The sequence below is a fragment of the Pocillopora damicornis genome, chromosome 1, assembly GCF_964200805.1.
Source record: "Pocillopora damicornis chromosome 1, jaPocDami1.2, whole genome shotgun sequence".
In the NCBI taxonomy this organism is placed as follows: Eukaryota; Metazoa; Cnidaria; class Anthozoa; order Scleractinia; family Pocilloporidae; genus Pocillopora; species Pocillopora damicornis.
In genome coordinates, this window is record NC_142670.1 from 6,598,812 (window position 1) to 6,625,233 (window position 26,422).

Here is a 26,422-nt window from a genome sequence, read left to right on the forward strand (position 1 = left end):
GTTTTTTTGGAAGGTTAGGTTGATGTCCTGTGAGGTCATTAAGGAGTTGAACGAGGTCACTGATTTTCAGCTTTCTCGACTGATCCATTTTTCGAAAGGAACTTCGACTACAAATTTTAAAACTGCAAAGAATAGTGGTTGTCGTTCACCAATTTTCCAAGTTAAAACGGATTGTTTCAGGAAAGATCCATTTTCTATTTCCCACTCTTGGGTTTTTGGAAGCCGGTTTGAGTTTTTGAAAAATCGCTTTTGAAATCGGTCTTCATACTAGAAATGTCCGTTTTTTCTTCATTTTCAAAGGCTCAGGAATAGTCCTTATACTTTCTCAAACTTCCTCTTTTTAAGCTTAAATTAAAGATTAGCCTTTCCTCTTCAAAAACCCGTTCTTGAGTTTCTCAATCATTGATTCTGGAAATTGGAAAACCGAGTTTTATGAAGGCTGCTAAGCTAGTTTCGGCCCTTTTTTCTCTAATTATGGGCTTTTCAAGGCGCGAGTGCATTCAAACTCCCGCTTCAGTGCTGAGGAATAATAAATGATGTCCAGGCATTCTGCGCGTTGCGATGATATAAATGGTACATTAATTTACAGCGTGCGGTGGAGATGTCACGTTTTGGAATTGACAACCATATTACCGTGATTATAACTAGATATCGCGACTGATACAGTATCAAAAGAAACTTAGGGATTGTGGTTTTTTTTTTTTTTTTGCATCTTTTTATTTTAACCTCGAGTTTTGTTTCAGTCTTCGTTTGTTTCCGAGAGATAATAGCTGGTTTTGATACTGACGAGAGCTATAATTATACGCAGCACATTATCTAGCTTTGTCACATGCTCATCACGCGCTTGTGCCGCATAATCATCACGTACAGTTAAACCTTAAACTCCCGTGATCTAATTGTTAATTCTCCCCTCTAGCTGCTACATGTTTTATTTCAGAGTAGATACGGAAATTTGGTGTTAGTTCAAAGACAACGAATTCTACCTGATAAAACTTTGAGTATTCTCATTGCCTGTTTGCTGGATAATGTACTGATATTATATCACCTCTAGGAGTTTAAGGATTTAGTAAATTCCATCGCTGTATCTTTCTCTACATTTCAGAATTGATAACAAATCTGTCGTTTCGGCTGATCTGAAAGGGAGGTTTTTTTTTCGGTTGTCGTTTAAAAATGTTTTTTTCTCTTTGTCAAGAAGAAGCTTAAAATGTCCTATCTTTCATTATGTATTTTAAGACATGGAACTTCCGACATTGATGATCTAAGCAGTATCCAGGATGATCCTCTATGTATCCATTGAATGTCATGGCTCATTAACAAGAAATCTATAGCTATGTGGGTGAACTTTAGATCGTAAAATCCGATGGTCTAAGATTCGAGTCCTTGAGAGGAAAGTTAAGGTTTTCCTTCCCTCCCCTCCCATCCCGCTTTCGTGACGAGTGAATAAGATCGATATTTCTTTTATTCTTTTGTCTCATGTCTTAAATTATTCCCATTTGTATTTTTAGTCAATACTCGTTTATCTCATCCCTTGAATTAGGTCGCCATTAACTTATTCTGTTGAAAATGTGATTTGCCCCACAAGCGTCTAACAAAACGATGCACTTGGCAACACCAGCAGTATTGAAGAAGCTTAATATGAGCTCATCGAACTGGAAACAGAAAATCGTGTATCACTGTTTATTTTGTGATCCATGATTCTATTTTGTAGCTATGCTGTTTCACTATTTATACTCCAAGTTGAGACTGGGCTTCATACAAGATCTTTTAGGTTTTCATTTTCATTAATCAGGAGTACAGCACAATGACCTAAACATCCTACTTTTTAATTTTTTTTGCTGATGTGATGGTCGTTAAACCACCGCCTGCTTAGGTTGTAGGGCGCTGGACTGCCTTGCGGGAGGTCGAGTGTTCAAGCCCTACACAACAGAATTCTGCTCCAATATCAGCACTTACTGAGCCCACGTTTTTATCTTCCAGCGCACGATGTAAACACTCAAACATCGTGCCAATGTTTTCTGTCAGCGCGCGAAAAAGTATATCTACTAAAGCTCTGATAGATAAGCAGTTAGAAATGATATTACTAACCACCTTGTAGATACGTAGTCCGAACATTTGAAGGCTAAAATTTATTCACCGTCGACGATAACCGTGTCAAGTTTCGCAAGGAGGTGGATTGATGTTCCAAAGCGTTTAAAAAACCAGAATAATTAGTCGTGTCGTTGACGAGGTTTCGTTTTCATACGTGATCAAGAAATCGTAGTCATCGTGATTCTGGTGTTGAATTTTTCACTTTTGTTGACACGTTCTCCCGATTTCTCTGCTATTTATATGTTGTGGTGGGACCCGCGAGCGAGCAAGAAAACCTGTGCTCTGATCGGCAACCAAAGCATGCAAAATGTGTTTTCTTTTGATTCCCTCGTTGATTCCCAAAAAAGGAAAAAAAAATGCTTTTAGCTTGTTGAATACCTCGTATAATGTCGTAACTAAACAGTTTATTTTTGTCATATGAATAAAAGCTTTACTGGTATTTTTGGTTAAAACATGAAGTCACAGATTCGTTCCAAATGAAAACAAAACAAAACAAACAAAAATCACAACAAGACTAGCAGATTCATTTGATAATTCCATGGTGCATGACAATATTTTGTTATCATGTAATATATCCTTCAATCCTTTGCTGAGGAAGTCTTCGTTTCGGTCCTTAAAATGTAGTGAGAGAAATTGGCCGATGTACAGTCTTCTTAGCGTCACACTTGTTCAGGAATGCAAACGCATATAGTAGGTATTAGATAATCGCGCGTGGATACGAATTTTACCATCGAGTGTACATGACATCTTTTCCTCCTTCAAATAGATAATTCAATTCAAGCATATATGTTCGTATCCAAAAGTGGACATGTATCATCCTTTTTATTTAAAAGATATTGATTGAAAACTTGCATCAAATACAATTTTTTAAATAGGAACATCGAAAATAGAGATCCGCTGCACTGACGCTCAGCTAGGCGGAAAACCAATTCAATTTCCGACGGTGCAATACAAAAATTTCTTATTACAAGAAGTATTTCCTTAAAAAAGAATTCAGCTTCAGGTAAAAAAAAAACCATAAAAAAAGCCTACATGGAAAGTGACATTGTCATGTTGATAAATTCGGTTCTAATGATGACCTTGATACTTTTAGATGTGAAGATATAAATGGTACATTTACAGCGTGCGGTGGAGATGTCACGTTTTGGAAAGTGAAAAAATTCTGGTATTTCACCGACAACCATATTACCGTTATTCTTATCATCTACCGGAAATGTTACAATATCAAAAGAAACGTACGAATTGTGCATTTTTTTTTTTCAACCTCGAGCTTTGTTTCAAACTTCGTTTGTTTCCGAGAGATATTTGCTAGTTTTGATATTGACGAGAGCTATAATTATATACAGCACGTTATCAAGCTTTGTCACATGCTCATCACGCGCTTCCGCCGCAAAATCATCACGTACAGCTAAACCTTTAACTCCCGTGATCTAATTGTTAATTCTCCCCTCTAGCTGCTACATGTTTCATTTCAAAGCTAAGTAGACACGGAAATTTGTCGTTAGTTAAAAGACAAAGAATTCTACCTGATAAAACTTTGTGTATTCTCATTGCCTGTTTGCTGGATAATGTATTGATATTACAGGGATAAGTTACAAGTTATATCACTTCCAGGAGTTTTAGGATTTAGGAAATTGTATCGCGTGCAAGCTATTAAACCACGAGTCAAATGAGAGAAATCAATGAAACATTTCCGCATCTGAGGACAGGAAACTGAGAAAATTCGACTGAAATTAAACTTGATTGTTGTCAGCCGCAAGAAAAATAAGATTGCGATCTTTCATTATAAATAACATGAGCTCTACCGCTCTAATTGGTTGCAGAATGAAAATTGATTTGTATCTGTTAAATTGCTATCCTCTGAATCCCTCTTTTGTCATTTGTTAATTCTACATGCCTCTAAATATTGAGAATAACGTTCTGCTTTACAATAATTTCGATGAAAAAATGAAGGTAACATATTCGCGAGTTTGAAAGATCTAACCTCATCTAATGTCCAGTTTCGTGATCAAACTTGCTGTTCTTCTTGAAAAAAGTTATTGCGCTTGTTTTTTTGTTTTTTATTCTTTTTATGATTATTACTTGTTTACATGTTTCTCGATGGCGATTAATTAATTCTGTGATTTAAATTCAGCTCTTTTTCTTTTAGTGCAAAACACTTGCAATCCGCAAAACCCCCTTTCTTCTTAGAGCAGGACATGTTACACTCTGCCATAACTGAATCGATAAGCATGAATCGATGAGCAGGAATTCACACCGTGAGTTATATTGTACCAATGCAATTTCTCTTCAAGTGATCAACTCGATATATCCCTCGTTTAATATGATACACATTTGTTTTTGGTCATCTTCCCATTAGCGTTACAGTTCTCTCACATTTTCATTTTCCGCTCTCACCGTAACAACTTCATAAGGTTTCTAAAAATAATAACGGTTAGCCTTTTTCTTGTAAATAACTCCCGCCAATTCTGCACTAAATATTTGTGCAGTCAAAAGCGTACGTGTCCAGTGAAATCACCAGAGGGAGATACAAAGCTAAAGAAATCACATCAATAATACGTATTCTTTATGTAAATTTATTTCCAATTTTCTCGTCTTTCGATTATAATATGCAACATATTTCTTCATTATCTTTCCTCACCTCAAGAATACTTTCAATAAATTTAACTCCGATAAAGTTCTTTTCCAAGAAAAATACTTGACTTCTCGTTGTATCTAGAGAAAAGCATATTTAAATCGTTTCACGTCTTGGAAAGAATTCAAGCTAATACCATAAATACTCTTCTTAAAGAAATATCCGAGGGAGATATTCAAAATTTGTTAAATCTGTGTACTCCATGTATCTTTGTGTACAGAAACCCTCAGTGTATCCTACTGAAATTTTATGAATACATTGTTTCTGAACCAGTTGCCTTTAAGTTGGAGGAGAAATCTGAGGCCGTAGTTCTCTGTCTCTTTGAGCTCCAGAATTCTTTGCTGAGTTTGGATGCAGTAGGCGAGACCATAAATAATTGTATAACAGTTCGTACAGACAAGTGACCTACATGATACTGGAATCAGAAATGCTGCAGCGTCATAGACCCCTCATGAGAAGATAAATAAGCTCAGCATTGATATTTAATCTGTCGTTTAACCTGATCTGACAGATAGGGTTTTTTATTCTCGGTCGTCGGTTAAAAATGACTTTTTCCTTTGTCACGAAAGAGCTTGAAATTTCCTTTCTATCCTTATGTATTTGAAGACATGAAACTTTCGACATTGATGATCAAAGCAGTATGCAGGATGATCCTTTATGTATCCATTGCATGTCATGGCTCATTAACGAGAAATCTATAGTTATATGTGAGAGCTTCAGATCGTAAAATCCGATGGTCTAAGATTCGATCCTGCGTTCGTGGCGAGTAAACAAGCTCGGTATTTCTTTCATTCTTTTGCCTCATGTTGTAAATTATTTCTATTTGTATCTTTAGTCAATATCCGTTTATCTCATTCACTGCATTAAGTCGCTATTAACTTATTCTGTACTCACCTTAACTCCTATGAAAATGTGATTTGCCCCAAAAGTGTTTAACAAAATGGTGCACTTGGTAACACTAGCAGTATTGAAGAAGCTGAATATGAGCTAATCAAATTCGAAACAGAAGATCGTGTATCATTGTTTATTTCGTGATCCATGATTCTATTTTGTAGCTATGCTTTTTCACTATTTATACGCCAAGTAAAGACTGAGCCTCATACAAGATCTTTTAGGTTTTCTTTTTCTCTAATCCCGAATATAGCACAATGACATAAACATCCTACTTTTTAATTTTTTTGTTAATGCGATAGTCGTTACACCACTGCCTGCTTGTAGGGCGCCGGACTGCCTTGCAGGAGGTCGAGGGTTCAATCCCCATACAACAGAATTTTGCTCCAGTATCAGTATTTACTGAGCCCAAATTTTTATTTTCCAACGCACGATGTAAACACTCAAGCATCGTGCCCATTTTATCCGTCATCGCGTTAATAGGTATATCTACTAAAACTGAACTCTGACAGATAACCAGTTAGAAATTATATTACTAACCACCTTGTAGATACGTAGTTCGAATATTTGAAGAGAAAAATTTATTCACCTTCGATGTTCCAAAACGTTTAAAAAACCAGAATAATTAATCGTGTCGTTGACGAGGTTTCGTTTTCATACGTGATCAAGAAATCGTAGTCATCGTGGTTCTGGGATTAAAATTTTCACTTTTATTGACACGTTTATCTAATTTCTGTGCTATTTCTACGTTGTGGTGGGACCCACGAGCGAGCAAGAAAACCTGTGTCCTCATTCTGATCGGCCACCCAAGAGTGCAACATGTGTTTTCTTTTGATTCCCTCGTTGATTCCCCAAAAAAGGAGAAAAAAAAAGAAATGCTTGTAGCCTATTGAATACCTTGTATAATGTCATAACTAAACAGTTTATTTTAAAAATTTGCATCCAGTACAATTTTTTAAATAGGAGCATCGAAAATAGAGATCCGCTGCAGCTCGTCGGAAAACATTCAATTTCGGACATTGCAATACAGAAATTTCTTATTACAAGAAGTATTTCCTTAAAAAAAGTTTAATTCAGCTTCACCTAAAAAAAAAAAGCAAACAAAAAAAGATAAAAAAAAAGTCTACATGGAAAGTAAAACTGTCATGTTGATAAATTCGGTACTAATGACGACCTTGATACTTTGTCGTAACTAAACAGCTTATTTTTGTCATATGAATAAAAGCTTCTCCGGTATTTTTGGTTTACACATAAGGTCACGGATTCGTCCCAAATGAAAACAAAACAAAACAATATCACAACGAGACTAATAGATTCATTTGGTAATTCCATGGTGCAGGAAAATATTTTGTTATCATGTAATATATCCTTCAATCCTTTGCTGAGGAAGTCTTCGTCTCGGTCCTTAAAATGCAGTGAGAGAAATTGGCCGATGTACAGCCTTCTTAGGGTCACACTTGTTCAGTAATGGAAACGCATCTAGGGGATATTAGATAATCGTGCGTGGATACGAATTTTACCATCGAGTGTTCATAACATCTTTTACACCTTCAAATAGATAATTCAATTCAAGCGGATGTCTTCGTATCCAAAAGTGGACATGTATCATTCTTTTTATTTAAAGATATTGATTGAAAACTTGCATCAAATACAATTTTTTAAATAGGAGCATCGAAAATAGAGATCCGCTGCACCGACGCCCAGGTCATCGGAAAACCAATTCAATTTCGGACATTGTAATACAAAAATTTCTTATAAAACCATAAAGAAAAGCCTACATGGAAAGTAAAACTGTCATGTTGATAAATTCGGTTCTAATGACGACTTTGATACTTTTATATGTGAAGATATAAATGGTACATTTACAGCGTGCGGTGGATATGCATATGTCACGTCTTGGAAACTGAAAAAATTCTGGTATTTCACCGACAACCATATTACCGTTATTCTTACCATATATCGCGAATGTTACGATATCAAAAGAAACGTAGGAATTGTGCATGTTTTTTTTTCAACCTCGAGCTTTGTTTCAAACTTCGTTTGTTTTCGAAAGATATTTGCTGGTTTTGACTTTGACAAGATCTATAATTATATACAGCACGTTATGTAGCTCTGTCACATACTTCTGCCGCATAAAGATCACGTATAATTAAATCTTTAACTCCCGTGATCTAATTGTTAATTCTCTCCTCTAGCTGCTTCATGTTTCTTTTCAAAGTAGATGCGGAAATTTAGTGTTAGTTAAAAGAGAACGAATTCTACCTGATAAAACTTTGAGTATTCTCATTGCCTGTTTGCTGGATAATGTATTGATATTACACGAATAAGTTACAAGTTATATCACCTCCAGGAGTTTAAAGATTTAGGAAATTGCATCGCGTGCGAACTACTGAACCACGAGTCAAATGAGAAAAACCAATGAAATATTTCTGCATCTGACAACAATAAACCGAGAAAATTCGACTGTATTAAAGTTGATTGTTGTCAGCCGCAAGAAAAATAAGACTACCATCTTTCATTATAAATAACATGAGCTCTACAGCTCTAATCAGTTGCACAATGAAAATTGATCCTCTGAATCCCTCTGATCTCTAAACGATGTCATTTGTTAATTCTACATGCCTCAAAATATTGAGAATAACGTTTTGCTTTACAACAATTTCGATTAAAAAATAATGGTAACATATTGACGAGTTTGAAAGATCTAACCTCATCTAATACTCAGTTTCGTGATCAAAATTGCTGTTCTTCTTTAAGAAAGTTATTGCGCTTGTTTTTTTGTTTGTTTTTTTTTTTGTTCTTTTGACGATTATTACTTGTTTACATGTTTCTCCATGGGAATTGATTAATTCTGTAATTTAAATTCAGCTCTTTCCCTTTTAGTGCAAAACACTCGCAATCCGCAAAACCCCTTTTCTTCTTAGGGAAGGACATGTTACACTCTGTCATAACTGAATCGATAAGGATGAATCCACAGCGTGAATTATATTGTACCAATGCAATTTCTCTTCAAGTGATCAACTCGATATATCCCTCGTTCAATATGATACAAATTTGTTTTTGGTCATCTTCCCATTAGCGTTACAATTCTCTCAAATTTTCATTTTCCGCTCTCACCGAGACGACTTCATAAAGTTTCTAAAAATAATAATGGTAAGCTTTTTTCTTGTAAATAACTCTCGCCAATTCTGCACTAAATATTTTTTGCAGTCAAAAGCGTAGGTGTCAAGTGAAATCACCAGAGGGAGATACAAAGCTAAAGAAATCACATCACTAATATGTATTCTTTATGTGAATTTCTTTTCCAATTTTCTCGTCTTTCGATTATAATATGCTACATATTTCTTCATTATGTTTCCTCACCTCAAGAATGCTTGTAATAAATTTAACTCCAATAAAGTTCTTTTCCAAGGAAAATACTTGACTTCTCTTTGTATCTAGAGAAAAGCATATTTAAATCGTTTCGCGTCTTGGAAAGAATTAAAGCGAATACCATAAGTATTCTTCTTAAAGAAATATCTGAGGAAGATATTAAAAAATTTTTTAAATCTATGTGCTCCATGCATCTTTGTTTACAGAAACCCTCAATGTATCCTACAAGAATTTTATGAATAAACTGTTACTGAAACAGTTGTCTTTAATTTGTGAGAGAAATCTGAGGCCTTAGCTCTGTCTCTTTGAGCTCCAGAATTCTTTGCTGAGTTTGGATGCAGTAAGCGAGACCATAAATAATTGTATAACAGTTCGTACAGACAAGTGACGCTACTGGAATCAGAAATGCTGCAGCGTCATAGACCCCTCATGGGAAGATAAATAAGCTACTTCAAGGTCTGGTATGTTTATCCACATGTTAGCATTGATATTTAATCTGTCGTTTAACCTGATCTGATGAGTAGGGTTTTTTTTCGGTCGTCGGTTACAAATGATTTTTTCCTTCGTCACGAAAGAGCTTAAAATTTCCTTTCTATCATTATGTATTTGAAGACATGAAACTTTCGACATTAATGATCTAAGAAGTATGCAGGATGATCCTTCATGTATCCACTGTATGTCGTGGCTCAGTAACGAGAAATATATAGCTATGTGGGTGAACTTCAGATCGTAAAATCCGATGGTCTAAGATTCGATCCTGCGTTCGTGACGAGTAAACAAGATCGATATTTCTTTCATTCTTTTGTCTCATGTTTTAAGTTATTTCTATTTGTATCTTTACTCAATACCCGTTTATCTCATTCACTGCATTAGGTCGCTATTAACTTATTCTGTACTCACCTTAACTCCTGTGAAAATGTGATTTGGCCCACAAGTGTGTAACAAAACGGTGCACTTGGTAACACCAGCAGTATCGAAGAAGCTGAATATGAGCTCATCGAACTCGAAACAGAAAATCGTGTATCATTGTTTATTTCGTGATCCATGATTCTATTTTGTAGCTATGCTGTTTCACTATTTATACGCCAAGTGAAGACTGGGCCTCATATTACATTTTTGAACTTTTATTTCCATTGATCCGGAGTGTAGCACAATGACATAAACATTCTACTTTTTTATTTAGTCTCTTTTTGCTGATGTGATAGTCGTTAAACCATCGCCTGCTTAGGTTGATCAAAGGGAGCTGAAAGGACTGGGGAGAAAGAGCATACTTCCGTTGTCTATAAGTACATATTAGAAACCATGACCAAACTGAAGGCTTTGCGTATGCGCCGCAAATCAAAGCGGAAAAAAAAAAACCGCTCCTGAACTTACAGTACACACGTGGAACTCGGGTGAGTAAGAGATGTGGGTTATTCACTTATTTTATAACCAAAACTAACGAGACCTCATGTGTTACTTAGGTGTTCTACACCGCAAGAGAGACACTCACATACCGAAAGCATGGGGAAGGAAATTTTCTTATTGATGATGAGGGCGACTTGTCGGCTTGGAAACTTCACAAGTTTTGTTGGAAAAGTTGACCAATAGAGCTGTTATTTACGTTACTAACTCAGTTGATAATAATAAATTAACTTGAAAGTCAGTTTAGTAAGACAGGAGAATGAATGAAGCATCTTTAATAATATCAAAGTCATTCCAAATGTTACAGAAATTTGACAACCTGTCAGAAGGCCATCCATGGTTTTATTGCTCAGTGACTGAGAAATGTGTTCTTCCAAAGTCTTTTTGCTCCGTGTGTCACTGGCATTCATTTCAATGTACGTAAAACCAAGCTCTTCACAAACCAGTGTTGCTGTTATTGTTTTACCAACTCTTGGGTCTTTGTTGAAAAAGAAAGCTGTGCAAAATAAAAATGTTTAAAATTGTGATTCCATTACTAATATACTAATTACATGTATAAGCGACTGTCGAGTGAAATAAATTCATCAAAGTTCATAAGTTACAGCTGTTTAAAAAATTGTATCTCTGAATGTGGGAATTAGGAAACATGTATTTATGTCATCAGTAAGTTGTACAAATGCACTTGGATGCACACAAGTAGGATACATGTAGGATGCTCACTGGTGAGGAAATTTAAGGCATTCAGCTGAAGTGTGAATTAAATTTACTGTGAAGTCATGCTCTTGTGCTAATTGTTGGAAAGGTTTGAAACACCCTCCTTTCAGTGTAGGTGATGATGATAGTGTTTGTGTTGTTGGATACGACACAGATCTTTCACTCAGTTGTGACATATCACCTTCAAACTGATCTCTTCTCTGGCTGAGGGACTCCACTGGTTCAGCTTTCTCCTTCTTCCCTTGGTGGTTCATAGCTGGTCTTATTGCCTGGTTTTGTTCTGACAAGCTCAAACGGACCATCTTCATCTATTTGTGATGTTCCACAGTGCCTTAGCCTAACAGAAAAGAACCAAAGTCGGAAAAAGAAAAAAAAAAGAGCAACAACAACAAAGAAAGCATAGTTTCCTTTTCCAGTAATATTTAGCTGTTCAAGGTCCAGTAATATTTAGCTGTTCAAGGAAGTAGAGACAACCTTAAATCAGTTAAAGGGTCTCTAAACAAGGCAATGTTTAATGACCTCTTCAGCAAGAAATATAAGCCTATGCCTATGAAAAAGAACATCTCGTTTAGAAGCCAACAAACTTGCAGAAGAAGTAATTAATTTCTTCCCTTGTAAATTTTTTCGTTCTTGTCAGTTTGCTATACAGACTTATGAATTGTCAATTAATTGGGTTAATTTATGCAAATTTGTGGCAAGTTTCCCTAGTACTTTTGCAGTAAGCTGCACCCCACATTTGTTGCAAAAATTTAGGGAAAAAGGTGCAACCTATATGTTGGTGTTCATGTTTTTGTTTTTTTTATTCCTTTTTTGATCTGTGTATTACAATGTACCTTTAAAAGTTTATGCTCTCCAGGATCCCGTCCCACAACAACATAACTTGTTTTCTTGCTCACTGATTGGGTAACTTTTCCACCATATCTTTTAATCAAATCAGCAGCCTCTTCTCTCTCAATACTTTCCAAACCTCCTCTACTTACAAATATCAGTCTATCCAAACAGTTTTCCACTCCCTAAAAATTAAATTATCGAGTACGTGCATGATTTCAAGATATGCAGACAAATAATTAATTCTTCCCTTGAAGGCCTCTTAACACTGTCCAAACTGAAAAGTTATAAATGGTGAAAAATGAAAAAAAAATCTGTAGATACACTATAAACATTTGGGATCAATGTCAGTATCTGTGCACCTACCCCTCCCCTAACCCAACAAACCATCAGCTGATAACAAGTAAGGGTTAATGTTGGATTAGGGGAGGGGTAGGTAGGCAGTTTCTCAGATACTGACATTGAACCAACATTTGAACAACAACTGAGAGTAAAAGGATAAAATACATTTTTTTGTTTAACCCTTTAACTCCCATGAGTGACCAAGACAGAACTTCTCCTTACAATATCAATACAATATCATGCAGACAAGTGATGAGAATAAAGACAAATATTGGTCAGGGGATTATTAGTTGATCCAGGACCAAATTCTCCAAACTAACATTACAAAACTTGTATAACAGACATTAAGGAGAATTACTATTGAGATCTTGGGATTAAAAGGGTTAATCAAAGCATTTTTTCAATAAACTGTATCTGCAGATTTTCCAAACCAGCCCTAATTATAATGATCTTTATCTTCCTTTGTCTTGCATCTCTCATTAAAATTTGAAAGGATGGAAAACAAACTACAAAGAGCTTTGAGAGATAATAATAATAATATAACTACCAGAAGAATTTAACATACAACTTCTTCCGAGAATATCCATACATTATCCAGCAAACAGGTAATGGGAATACTAAAACTCATCAGGCACATGTAGTTGTGTTATTAAATATCTTAGAGGCCAAAGGACTTATCCCTTTAAGGGAGCCCATGGTATCGTTTTTGCCAAAACTATTCCTCAGTTGGTCACTACCCATTAATTTTGTGACATGGTATGTGTTCACTGTAGTTCATCCTGATGTAACTATATAGCAGATTGGCAGAGGGTCTACATGGACTAAGCCCTTGACTAAGCCCAAAAATTAACATGTGATGCATGAATTTTATAGAAAGGCAAGGTATGGTGAGGTTTAAAGTTTTCCCTGTTCAATGCATGATGCATGAAGTACTGTTTATAATACACAGGATGCCTGATTTTTTCTTTAAAAAAATATTGTGGACAAAACAAGAGTAGTTAGTTATTCACCTGTTTTCTCTTATGGCAAATGTTTTCCTGGATTCCCTTTCAACTGGAGTAGAACCAAAGAAATCAAGTGCAGAAGTTGCTTTTTTTCTCTTTAGGTAATGACTGAACTGAAGCAAGAATAACAATCCATGTGTTAAACATTTTAGTTCTACAACAATGTTACATTAAATTCACTCTTGATGGCTGTGTAACACTGTCTTTACTATTTTGCTGTTGGTTGTTTGTTTTTTGTTTTCAACCCTTAACAACTGAAACTCAGTATGTATATTCTCCATACTGTTCTCTATACATTTCCTTGGGTACTGACAAGGAGAATTTGTTTTACAATCAGGAGCTTAGTTGGTGATCATTTCCTTCACTCTCATGACCTTAATGTTTGATTCAAGGATGATATTGTAAGGAGAAATTAGATGCTGGTCACTGTTGGGGGTCAAAGGGTTAAATGTATCAGCATAAGAGCAGTGTCCTATGACAGATCTAACATTCTCAATGCCTGATGGAAGAAAGGAAAAAACAAACAAACACACAAACAGGCAAACAAAATTTAGCTGGATATGTTTAGGAGAAGCCAGATGCTTCTCCAGAGCAATATCTTATGTTCTAAATGAACACCATGGTTTGGTGCTGAAATGTCAAATATAATGAAAGAGAATGATGAATGATACCTCTCTTTAACATGCTGGACCTCTTTAGAAGCTACATGTACAGTTTGGCAGACTTTTTTAATTTCCTGAGCACAACTTCTTCCTCATCTGTAGAAACCACATGACAATGTAAGTCAAGGGCTATGATATTCAAACCTATTCAAGGCAGAGTGGTCTAATGGTAAGTGTGCCAAACCCAGGATGAAGTGGATGAATTTGTTTTCTATGACAAGCAAATGCATGAGTAAGGTTAAAGGTCAGGTGATGTAAATACTGACCTCATCTTACCTCAAGCTCACCTCCAATATTTTCCCTATCCAGCCCTCCCACTCCATCAATAATGAGAGTCCCCCAAACTCTTTTGTAGAACTCAGTCGCATAAAAATATAAGGCCTTTTCATGCATCATGATAAATATTCATAATTCCTCCATGTTCACATGAAATTCAAGATGATCACAATTTGAATATAAATAAAACCAAAAAAAAAAAAGAGAATTAAACCAAATTCACAAATTAAAATTTTCACTCTTTCTTACCCATTTTGGCTCTTCAAAATAACCCAAAATTAGTCAATTAAATAAAATGGTTTGCCGATCACATTTAATTCATTTAATTCTTCATTCACAGGTTATGTTTAAATAAAGAAAAAATTGTTCACAAGGACATGGAAAGATCTTATTATCTTTAATCACAACTCACAAAACAAAAACAAAAAAAATAACCAAAAAAAAAATTGAAATCATGATTCCCATGAAAATAAAATCTCTCAATCACCCTTCACGTAAAAAGTATAGGGCACCCTCAATAAGTGCACATCATTTCCTTACCTGAGTCCAAGCTGATTGCTCTTCTATTTTTCTTAGCTTTTGAACTCTCCTCCTTCTTTACTGATGTGGCTTTTCTGAAACAGAGATGAGTGAAAGAGACCCAGGTACTGAATACAACCTGACATCAGTATGCATATTCTCCATACTGTTCTCTATGCATTTTCTAAGCTGCTGACAAGGAGAATTTGTTTAATAATCAAGAGCTTCGAAAGTTGGTGGTCATTTCCTTGACTCTTGATTTAGGGCTGATATTAGGACCAAAGAGTTTAACTGAAACTGTATAAAATGGAACCAAATTCAAGAAACAAATCACATACCTTATTTTTGGAGGAAAAGGATCTCCATCAGAATCTAACAGAGATGTAAGATTACTTCAGATATAAGGTCAGGTTATAATTGTGATGTTTTACAATATAATTATGTGAATCTTTTAACACAATGTTTTGATAATGATGCAAATTGCATTGGGAATTGACAAGGACACTGCATAGCATAACTACCAACTGGTGTAACAGTTTGTGTAGAGCCTCAAAATCTGTTCATGTTCACCCTAAAACATTACCTGAGTCAATAATGTTTTTTCCTTTCTTCTTCCTCTTCTGATTTTCTTTTGGTTTTTTGTTTCCAGGCATTTTCATCATCTTCACTGCTTGATAAACCCTGCCCAGTAAATTAACAATTACATATTTTCATTCACACAAACGTCAGATCAGCATGGTTCAGTGACAACAAAGAACAAACAGAATTGGATAAGATCAAGGGGGGTGTTGTTCCTCGGAGCACAACTTTCTAACAAGACATTTTCTTTCAGCTCTGAAAATCAAGAGAAGACACCAGGTGTAGAAACTAATCCCCCTCTGCACAGCTATCCATATAATTTTAACTTTCACATAGATCATGCAAATGAAAAAGGTGTAAGCTCCAGTTAAAAGGTAATTGCAAGTACGTTCTTATGCCAGCTGTATTCCAAAATCGTCAGGTTAATTGCTCTTTCATCAAGTGACCCATGTTTGCTATGTTATTGGTATTGTCTATGACAATATTATTTCTTGTTATTTGTATTTCCTGTTATTTCCAATCTTGTAATTAGTCGTTCCGTTCTTGATGTATTATGTTTGTAATACTTTACTTTGAAACCACTGGCAATGGCATGTAAATAGAAGAGTTCAGTCAAATTGTCAGGAAATTAAACTCCTCTAAAACTTATCGCTGGTGTGTTGGCTATACCAGGCTTGTGGAAAAAATAGTCTGGGTAAGGTGAAGTCTCAAGGTTTCTTTATCAATTACCTTTCAAGTTAATCAACAATTTCATTTTCCCTTCAGTCTGGATAAATGAAAATTAACCAGTACTTGTCAAAATCGTGAAAAAAACATTAGTATTACATACTGCAACTGCTCTGCAGACTTAGTAAGCTGCAGTTTGAATAAATTAGTAGGGAATGCTAATATCCAAGATATTTTGAACTTGAGTGAAATTTAGGTGGCAGTGTATCACAACATGCTGTTTAACCCTTAAACTCTCAGACATAATTAACATGTAACTTCTCCCTAGAATATCCATACAATATCCAACAAAAGAGTAATGAAAAAGTTTTGATCTTGATCTAACAAAAAATTCCTATGACAAATGTGACCATAAAAAGGCAAAACAGACACTAACAGTTATCTGTTCAAATGGGTAAACCATTCGTTATCCATTTGAATGACTAAAAAGATCCGTTCAAAGTGTTCGACAAACCATTTGAACGGTTTGCATATAATGTCTGAAATAAATTACCATCTGTTCGAAGTATTGTGACATCTGTTTGAATGTTCAAATAATTTATTCACCCATTTGAATGGTCAGGCAAACTGTTCAAATGTTTCAAGGACCATTTGTTAACCGTTTGTCATCCGTGCAGTTTGCCATTCAAACAGTTTTCTGTTAGAGTCCGTTCTGCCTTTCAGGATCACAAATGTACAAGGAAATGTGCAACAACTAAAGGGGAGAATTAGCAAACAGATCTTGGGAATTTAAGGATGAAGACAAAATTGCTTCATTTTACAACCCTGTTTAAGGTAAAAAAAAAAAAAAAAAAAAAGGCAAAACACTGTAACTTATCAGCCTCACTCACCTAACCTGACATACTCCAACAGACTATTGAAAATTACACCTACAAAGTTAGTTAACACACAGTACCACCCCATTTCTCACATTCCAGTCCAAAAAGTTACCTTGGGTTAGATATAATTTATGTAGTGGAATGAAACTCTTGGTTAAAACATGTTGTAAAATTATCTACCATGTGCTGAATAAAAGATTCAAGGCAAAGGAAATTTTACCGTGTATGGCAATAAATACCAATTTTGGCGAAATAAGGTGTTCTCTCGCCCCCCTCCCCGAGAAGATAGATGGGAATGTGAATTGCACCCGAGTATATAGACACACATGTACATGATGATCGATTCAGTCAGACAGGGGCTGTGATATGGGCAGATCTTTTCTCCGTCACCTCTGAAGTCGAATTCCCTGATAACACAAATAGCTTTCTCTTTCAAATGCTACAACATTATCCATTACTTACCTTGCTTTTCGTTCGGCTCTATCCTACATCTTGTTTCGATAATGACTTCGTAGTAGAATCTTTGCCGCGCTTATTTTCTACTTTCTTTTTTCTACACTCCGACATTTCGAGCCATCTTTGAAAATCTCCTGTACTTTAGTCAGCGGCCAACCTACCTAGCTTCCAGACTCCTGCTATTTCTCTTCCGAGAAAGACAATAGGTCCTAAGATAAACATAATCTAATTCTAATTCACGGAACCAAATGAAAGGAGCTGTCAGACGAGAGAGGTTGAACCACGTGCAGTTGCCCTAATAGATTGCTTTGAAAATGGCAGATAGATCCGCGGAGAACACTTCTCAGGGGTGCGTACTCTGTTGTGGATATCGATATTTTCATGAATGAATGCGCTCCAGATTCGCGCACGCTCGTTCTGCGATTTGGTTGTTTCGTTGTGTTGTCGTCTCCTCCAGGTATATCGCTTGTTTATTGAAAAATATTCAAATTCGCAGCATGAAATTTGCAAAAAGTTATTTGAATTTATATTTTATACGCTGTCATTCAAAAAAATATCATGTAATATGAAAAGACTCTATAGCAAAAAGAATACGTATGAAAGTTCTACCGATTGGACTTGGATGGAGCAAATGTGGTCGTGTTACGATTATTGCGCATTTCCCTAAACTTAAAATTACACTGGTTTGTAAATTTTATCTGCTTGACTGGTAGCAGATGATGGAGTTTATGCGCAGGATTGGATACAACTGAGTTAAAGAGTTAACGTTTGTAACACTGTCCTTGCGCCTGTCTTTCAAAGATCTGATGTCATACAATGCATTCAGTCTCAATTGTAAAACTAGAATCGACCATATCTCCGGAATTTTTTAGGGCTTACTGTAATTTGCCAAACGAAACGAAACGAACTGAAAATATGAACATCTCCGTGGTGTTCTTGACTGAATCTTCACTGTGTTCACGAAGAGATCAATCTTCTGTATTTATAGGAAGGACTGCGCCATTTGGTCATAAAATGCAAATCTATAATTCAAATTAAAATTCCGTGAGGCTGCAGCTGTTCAATTTCCAAGGTGTCAAGCATCGATGTTCGTAGTCTATGAATAATTCGATTGCGTGACATCAGACACCTTCCCTGAAAAATATCGCGTGACTAAAGTTGGTTTGCAGCATGTTTCTGATCGAAAAATAATAATTAAAGAAGTTTTCGTTGAGGTTTCAGTAACAGTAATGGTCGTTCTGTTATCATTTGAATGATCTGTAGACTGAACTGACCGATTCATCCTTAAGGGGGGCATTGGGATTTTCTATATTTTTTTTAAGATCGGTTTTTGTGCTAAAGAATCTAGGGTTTCGGATTGGGTGGTCATTGCTGTTTGCGGATTTTCCGTTCTTTAGCATTTGGTTTTCGGTTTTCGTCAAAAATACCTGTCTAATGGGCTACGGATTTGGTTTCCGATGAAGTTTTCGGATTGTCCCATTTGGATTCCGTTTTCTCTTCGATCCAAGCGGCCATTATGCTCCCCTAGTGATCTCGAACAGTCGCGAAACCTCTGTATACTCCACTTGTCAACACCGTATCGGATCGATTAGGGTTTTGAGAATTAGGATGTGAACATTTATCGGTTTTGACTGTTTTGCATGCGGTTTTCGGTTCTGGTCGAGTTTTTTTTTTCGTTTTTGCGGTTTTGCAGTTGTGGATGATTTTTTCGACAGCTTTGAGGTTTCTAATGGACCCTCTCATCCTTCCGTATAGTGGAGTTCCACATGGATTCTTGCTTTGCAAATTGAAAATCTCTCTTTCTAAAATTACAGATCTTCCCTTTCGTTCTGTTCCGTGTCTTAAATTAGAGTAGGCCATGTTTAGTTATTTCTTTTGAAATTGTATGGGGAATTCTTTTAATTTGTTATTTTTAATTTTTCTTTTATCTTTCTTGAAATAAGTGCTGTTGTCTTTCTCACTTTACACTTGAATTTGGAACTGAAAGTGAAGGGAATGTGGGCTGAAAGTTGGGGTGTCTGTGTCAGACAGCTTGATCCTGCCTTTGTCTGTATTATCATGTATTAACTTTTAAATTTTCCATTCAAGCATGAATTTTTAGTGTTCTGTTACACCTGTTTTTTCTTCTTGAATCCTAAAAATGTAACAAATTTATTTTAATCCAAAGATGTCTTTGTAAATTTTTTTTTGAGACATGTTGAAGGTTTTTCAATCTCAAAAATTATCAATTTAGGTGCCCCACAGTTATCTAGGAGAGTCTGTTTGATCTCTGCTGTCTTCCTCCAGCTGTAACTGAAATACTGAAGTAACTTTCATCAAATAATGATGACAAAATTGATATTTTTCTTGATCACTAAAAGTATCTCGGTTTTGCTTGGCCCTTTTCCGGCGTTGTTAGATATTTTACCTCTGCAGTTCTTCCTTTCGGCCTTAGTAGTGCCTGCTTTTCAGCTTCTCTAGACGGCACCGTTTTCAGCGGCATGTGGGAACCCGAGGATATTGGCCAAAGTTCTATGTTCTTATTGCTTTCCTACGTTGCTTAATTGAAACACAAGAGAGTTAAAATCTTCACTGATAATCAGGGCGCCGCCAGAATTGTTCCTATCGGAAGCTCCAACATTAATCTCCAGGCTCTGGCCATGAACATTTTTAATCTCTGTCTTGTTAACAGCATCATTCTGGAAGCGCAATGGATCCCAAGGTCGCTTAATGAAAGGGCAGATTTTCTCAGCAGATTTGCTGACAAAGATGACTGGTCCGTCAACCCTTCTGTATTTCGTGTGATTGACGCCAAATGGGGCCCTCGCACAATCGATCGGTTTGCGTCGTATTACAACGCCCAGGTTCTTAGGTTTAATTCTAAATTTTCCTCCCCCGACTACAGCGGCGTTGACGCCTTGGCCCAGGATTGGCGAGACGAGAACAATTGGGTCTGCCCTCCTGTGAGTGCCATCGTCCCTTCTGTTAGAGCTCTCTCGTCGTGCTCTGGTTACGGCACTCTGATCTTTCCACAGTGGCCTTCAGCCTATTTTTGGCCCTTTTTGCATGACAGCTCTTCTCCGTTCAAGTCTTTTGTTAAGGTAGTGTTTGAGCTTCTTTGTATAGAAGACCTCTTGTTGGAAGGTCCCGGCCAGAGGCAAATTTACAAGGCGCGTCCCTCGGTTTTCAGTGGTTGCGTGAGATTCAGAATGTTAGCCTTACGGGAATATTTTAGGTGAGCTTTTGTCATCCTTGTTTACCATACATGTCTCTTTTCTTTTAGCTCTGCTCCTCACCTTGTCGTTGCTGATCTTGTTTAGTCTAACCTCGTTGTGTTTTGTCTGATTTAGCAGTGTCATTTTGGTCAGTAGTTTGACCTCCGTTTGTTTTGAACCTTTTGCCTGATTTGGCATCGTAGTTTTGACCGTACGTGTTCTGGGCTAAATTGTTTTTACGTCGCGTTTGCTATTTTATTGTGTTTTGCCTGATTTGGCAGTATCTCGTGGGCCGTTTTGATGGTTTTTGTGGCATCCCATTTTCTGTTTGTATTATGTATCTCTTTTTTTATGTTATTCTACCTTTTGTTTTTTGCTTACTGTTATTTTATTTTATTTTATTTCTTGTAGGCGTTCTGCAATCGGGGATTTAGCGTGACGCAAATTCTCTGGTCGATCTATCTTTGCGTAGGCTTGTTCCAAACCTTCTCTATTTACGGTTGGAGTCTAGGGCTCCTTCTATCGCACAGAAATACAGATCTGGCTGACTGAAGTGGCGTCAATGGACAGCTCCTAAGATTGGCGTTCAAGTTATTCTAGCAAAGCCTCTGCATGTCGTGCTCTTTATTAGCGAGCTTACTGTAATTTCAGTTAGCAATAATACGGGGATATCTTCTATAGAGTCAGTTCTTTACGGCATTAAGTAGGCTCATAGTCTGGCCGGGATAGTAGAATGCCCTACTAGTCACCCCCTTGTTAAGTCATCCTTAGAGGGCGCTAGAAGGAAACTTGCACGTCCAGTTCAGCCCAAGCCTTTATCCGTCGACACAGTTTGTAGGATCGCTGATCATTATATTTCTAGTAGTTCTCTCAGTGTTATTCATCCTCTTGGTTGGCTTCGCTGGGTTTTACCGAATGGGCGAAATTCGTACTTTGTCTGTTTAAGATGTCTCTGTTCGCAGCGAATACATGTCAGTTTTCATTCTGAAACGCAAGAATGATCAGTATAGGTAAGGGCATACATCCCTCCTAGCAAGGTCTCATAAGGCTACTTGCCCGGTTTGTATTACCGAGAGGTTACTCAAGCTTCTTCCTTCATCCTCCCCCCTCGTTAGACGAATTGTTTAATCTAAGTCTAAGGAGTATTTTCATGCTACTAAAGGCGTTTCGTACACGACGCTTAAAGAGGAATTTAGGAAATACGTTAAGCCATTTGTAGATGACATCGCTAGTTATGGCACGCATAGTATCAAGTCTGGCGCCGCTTCAAATTCTGCATGTAGGAGTATTTCTGCTGATCTGCTGGACACGCACGCCGGCTGGAAATGTGCCATTTCAAAGAACAGATACATTAAGCACACTGTTAACGATCGCTTAAAAGTTGCTCGATCTATTGCTCTTTAGTTTCGGATTTCGTTTGCTTACGATAAATTATTTAATTAGTAGTCTCGGCGGGGGACTAAGTCGTGCCTGGCCCTCTTCAGATTTCCAATCCGTTTTTCCCACAGGGTTTGCCCCCCCTGGCACGGCTTTCTCTAGTTTACATTTTCAGTCTCTCTTTTTGTAGACGTTATTGGTATCTGCTTTAATAAAGTGGCGTTATGGCGTTACACTCAGGCCATAATCCAATATTCTCCATGAATTTCTGTTGTGCTGTATGTCGTTCTATAGACTAGGTTAGTGCAGAAGCTGTCTGTCGTGTTGCATACTAGTTGCGCTCGTCGCGTGAGAGTACTGATAGTTGTGGCTTTGTCTGATGTCGGGTTGTAGAATGACGCGTCTAGTAATCTGTAGGTATGTGTCGGTTTCCTGTAAACTGCTCTCCGTAGTGAGTTGTCGTCAGGGCTTTCCACATCAGGGCTTTAGATAGATTGTCGAAACGTCAGTCACCACTACCGACAACAGTCCTTCTTTGGACTACACTCACCCGAACGATCAAACTACACTATTACATGTTACCTCCGGGTTAACACCATTTACTGTACAGAATTTCTCCACACTCAACGAAATATTTTCCAAAAGAACCCTAACGAGTTATTGCTGTAATTACGGCAAGATCCTCCGTGAACTGAACAAATTTTGAGCGAGTAAATAGTAGTCGAAACAGACTGAGGTAATGCAAATTAAAGAGAGGCTTCACCGAAATATTTTTATTTGTGTATTGAAAAAAGTGATTTAAAAGGCTTCTATAAAAAAACTTTGAAACATTTGTTTCACAAGTATCTGTCACAGTCTGACACCTGTCAATTAGAGGGCGCGTAAGAAAAAAGGACAACAACAACAACGGCGCTGGTTTGGCAAATAAACTTACGTGAAAGTGATTGTAATTAAATTTAAAAGTATATTTTGAAGTTATGGGAGTTTGCTCGTTTGTTTAGTGCAATCACGCGAGTAACTCTGGTCTTTCATCAAAAGGGGAATTTTAATGCAGCTTTTTATTGCTGAATTCCTTCGTATTCTGTTGTGAAATTACGGAAGCGACTGTCCGATTTGAACGCACTTGCAACGACTTGCCGAAAGCGTATTTAAAGTATAGAAGACTTCGCTTACTGGTTTTTAATGAACAACTTGTTTGAGATTCAGATGTATGATAAATGAAATTTCCACTAATAATTTCAATTGTAAAGAAATACCTCACCTTTTAACTTTCTGAGGTTCTTCTACTGAAGGTTTAGGTTAGTCGCAAATGGTTTTTAGGCCGCGCGTCAACCCATTCAATGACATACCTGCTACCAAAATTCATTTAAAAACCAAATTTTTGGCTGGCAACCAAAGTGGTTTGAGAGAGAGAAATTGAGGATCAACAAGTTGTTAATCGGCTTGATTTTCTGTCAAATAATTTGCTTAAAAATACTGCCCAGCTGGCAAAACGAAATGTATTTACGAAAAATAGCAACAAAGTTAGGCATGTAGAGCGGGGCTTGCGCAAGCGATACCGTGCCAGTGGGCAGAGATTGGAAAATCCGGACCGCACTTATGGCCAGTAAGATTACAGGATTCGTTACTGCGCCCTCTGAGAAAGACAAAAAATAAATACAGTTCTTTCCAGAAAGGCTGTCAGAAGAAAGCATGTCGGAAGTGCAAGGGATAACCGCGAAAGGTATTGCGGGTAGCTTTTATGTCATGGTTAGACTTGACCTCAGGATTTCGGGGAAAGCTAAGAAAATGTTAGTTTAAGGAGGAGGCATCACAGGTTTGATCAACCTATTTTATTTAAAACACTGACTTTAAATTCTAAACTGTATGAAAACGAGAAAAAGAACGAACTAACACCAATTGATTATCTGTACTGTTTATGTCCGTATTGATTACCGTTACCCAGATAATCTTTTGAGATTGTCGCGTGCACTTTAAATTTTTGCTCTTTTCTTCCGACAAACTTTCAGGTAACAACTTTGTTAAGTTAACTGCGCATCTCCAGTTGGACATTTATGATAACTTGTATTCACATTTAATTTACGTTTTTTCTAAGTCTGTTCAGGTGGGAGAGGAAGAAGGAAGTGTAGGGGCGGGGAAGTGCAGCTCAACGAGGAACTAATTGATATTCAAAAACTCAACTACAAAAACTACACAAATTCTCCAACTTTAACTACATAATATGAGAGAAAAGATTCTTCCCCTTCCTTGTTAATGTTCTCTTACTGTTTCACATTGATTTACCAAGACATGTTTTTCGCCCACAAATAACTCATAAAAAAAAAAAAAATTGAACAAGATGAAAGGGGCAGTAAGAGAAGTAGATTGAAATTTTTCATTCAGTTTAGACACTTAAGTTTGCGATTTCTTTCGCACTTTGTCAGATAATTAAAGCTCCCCGGTTGGGATTTCTATTCCCTGTAAATTACTCTTCATCCCACGCTTGTTATTAAACTAGTAACGTCTCTGGCAAGGATCCTCTCCTGCTTTCGCTATTCGATAATCATATCTAAATAATCAATTTATTCCAATTGTATTCTTCAGCTCAACACCTTGATACTCGTACGAGTCATAAAGGAGATGACCAATTTGTTGCAGCCAACTGGGGAAGACAACCATTTTCAGCAAATACGGTAAGATTCGCAACGTAAAACTAAAACAAAATAGTGGAAGAGGCAGCCATGTCCTCCTGTGAGGCTCTATTCGCCTAACTTCCTCATTCCTTAATCAGTAAGGCATTACGATATCTAGAAATGAAAATTCATTGTCAAAGGAAAATAAATGAATGTTTTCTTTTCACTCCTAGAATGGGCATCAAAGCATGCGTAAGGATTATTTTCCTGCTGGGTGTAGCGTGGCTATTCGGTCTCCTCTCGCCTGTACATAAAGCTTTCGCTTACATCTTCACCATACGTAACTCTTCTCAGGTCAGTGTTCGATGGTAACTGTCAAAATTATTCAATCTCTATCATTATTTTACTTTCTAACCAAGTGAAACACCATTACGATGGTCACATGATATTTTTTGGAAGTTTAAAAACAACAATTCTGTTAACTATGTAAGAGAAGACAGACTTCTTTTTTTAATTATAGAATATGCAATTCTCTTTCCCTCTTGGAAATCTTAATAGATATTTTGTCTAATTTGTTTGCATATTGTAAAAATTAATGATCTTGAAATCATGTTTATGCTGCAGGGTTTCTCTCTACACTGCATGCGAAACACTCAGGTAAGAAAAATAAACAAACTAATTGTTAACTCCATATCATCAAGTTTTAGCGTCTCGATAGATATCCGAGTACTTGTGCTAAGAACCGTGTTTCGCGTCGCTCGTCTATCTGCAGATCAGAGAGCGTTTCACAAGAAAGATGAACATCGTTTTTCGATCTTCTATAAAGAACAACTATACAAGGAAGAGCTCACAGGTCAATCCAAGTGAGGTTGGGGATGTATGGGTAGTTAAATTGCAGTCTTGTGCTGAGTTTTAATCGAAATCGCACCTAACTTAAATAACTGGATCCAGCCAACCGGAAATGACAGTCAATTACTTAGTACAATCACTTAGTTAACAGCAATAAGTCGGTTACGATCGATCTGACTTGCGGTCTTTCTTTTCGTTATTGTTTAAGCACTCAACTGGCCGTAATTGTACTCTATTTTCTTTACTGGATCTTTTTCTGGATCAGTTACATGTAGCCATTATTTTTCGCATTCCTAAAATGAGGAGTATCGTTTTAAATCGAAAACACATCGATTAATTTGGAATTGAATTGGCGCAATGTTAGCCTTAAATGGCATAAACCAAGAGATTATAAACTATTCGGCACACATTATTAAACAACGATTAAAGAACTTTTACACAGAGTATACAATTTAAAGGAAAAAGCTTAGCGATAGAAACGCAGAATATTTCGATGGGCCTGGTTTTCAAATATCATTACAGTGAAACTTAGCATTACAGAGGAATTTCAATGAGGGAGAGAAGGAGTCCATTATGTAGATGTGCTTAACAGTTTATAATAATCTAATTTGCGTCATACCCATTTATAAATAAACATGGTGACGAAGCGTGCGATTAAGACGGAAGAAGTTGAAATAAGAATTATTCTGAAGTAAACAAGCACTTTCCTCTCTACACTGCTCAAATACGATAGGTCAAAACGCTTCAAGCTTCGATCGACCTAATATATCGCAGCTAAGACGAGCGAATATTTCAGAATAAATAATAAATTATTCCATGAGCGTGGAGAGATACTGGGAGAGTAGAATGTCTCGCCCACAGAGCACATCACTATGACCCAAGAACGTCTCGCACTAAGAGCTTCTGACTCACCGCTCGTTCTAAATTGTTGGAATTCAAACATTTGGACACAAAAATGATGGTCTGCATCACGCTTTTCTAGGGGGAGAGTTGTTTTGTAGGCTGAACACTTAACTTTGGCCGTTAGCCACAATTGTTTTAAAGGCATACGAAGTAATTAGCATATCATAGGCGAG

At 36.8% G+C, this 26,422-nt stretch overlaps 1 protein-coding gene, 1 long non-coding RNA gene and 2 pseudogenes across 4 annotated transcripts in view; 2 read left to right on the forward strand and 2 right to left on the reverse strand.

The window, feature by feature from the left end:
* Window positions 1–26,422, forward strand: part of LOC149051612 (uncharacterized) — a 418,635-nt pseudogene that overhangs the window by 296,489 nt on the left and 95,724 nt on the right. The gene's annotated exons all lie outside the window — the stretch shown is intronic.
* LOC113681166 (replication factor C subunit 1) lies at window positions 7,314–13,410 on the reverse strand. Its single transcript, XM_089185976.1, has 4 exons — window positions 13,285–13,410; window positions 11,938–12,117; window positions 11,286–11,441; window positions 7,314–10,886 (listed from the first exon to the last, which is right to left on the reverse strand). Exons 3-4 carry the CDS (start codon window positions 11,410–11,412, stop codon window positions 10,594–10,596), a joined length of 420 nt encoding a protein of 139 aa, XP_089042102.1. The 5' UTR covers window positions 11,413–11,441; window positions 11,938–12,117; window positions 13,285–13,410; the 3' UTR covers window positions 7,314–10,593.
* LOC149051639 (uncharacterized) lies at window positions 14,246–17,455 on the reverse strand. Its single transcript, XR_016180801.1, has 4 exons — window positions 17,321–17,455; window positions 15,319–15,416; window positions 15,074–15,107; window positions 14,246–14,830 (listed from the first exon to the last, which is right to left on the reverse strand). It is a non-coding gene; the product is annotated as an uncharacterized LOC149051639 (long non-coding RNA).
* On the forward strand, window positions 19,954–22,150 carry LOC113664803 (uncharacterized; annotated as a pseudogene). Its single transcript, XR_016184880.1, has 2 exons — window positions 19,954–20,485; window positions 20,920–22,150. The product of XR_016184880.1 is annotated as an uncharacterized LOC113664803 (transcript).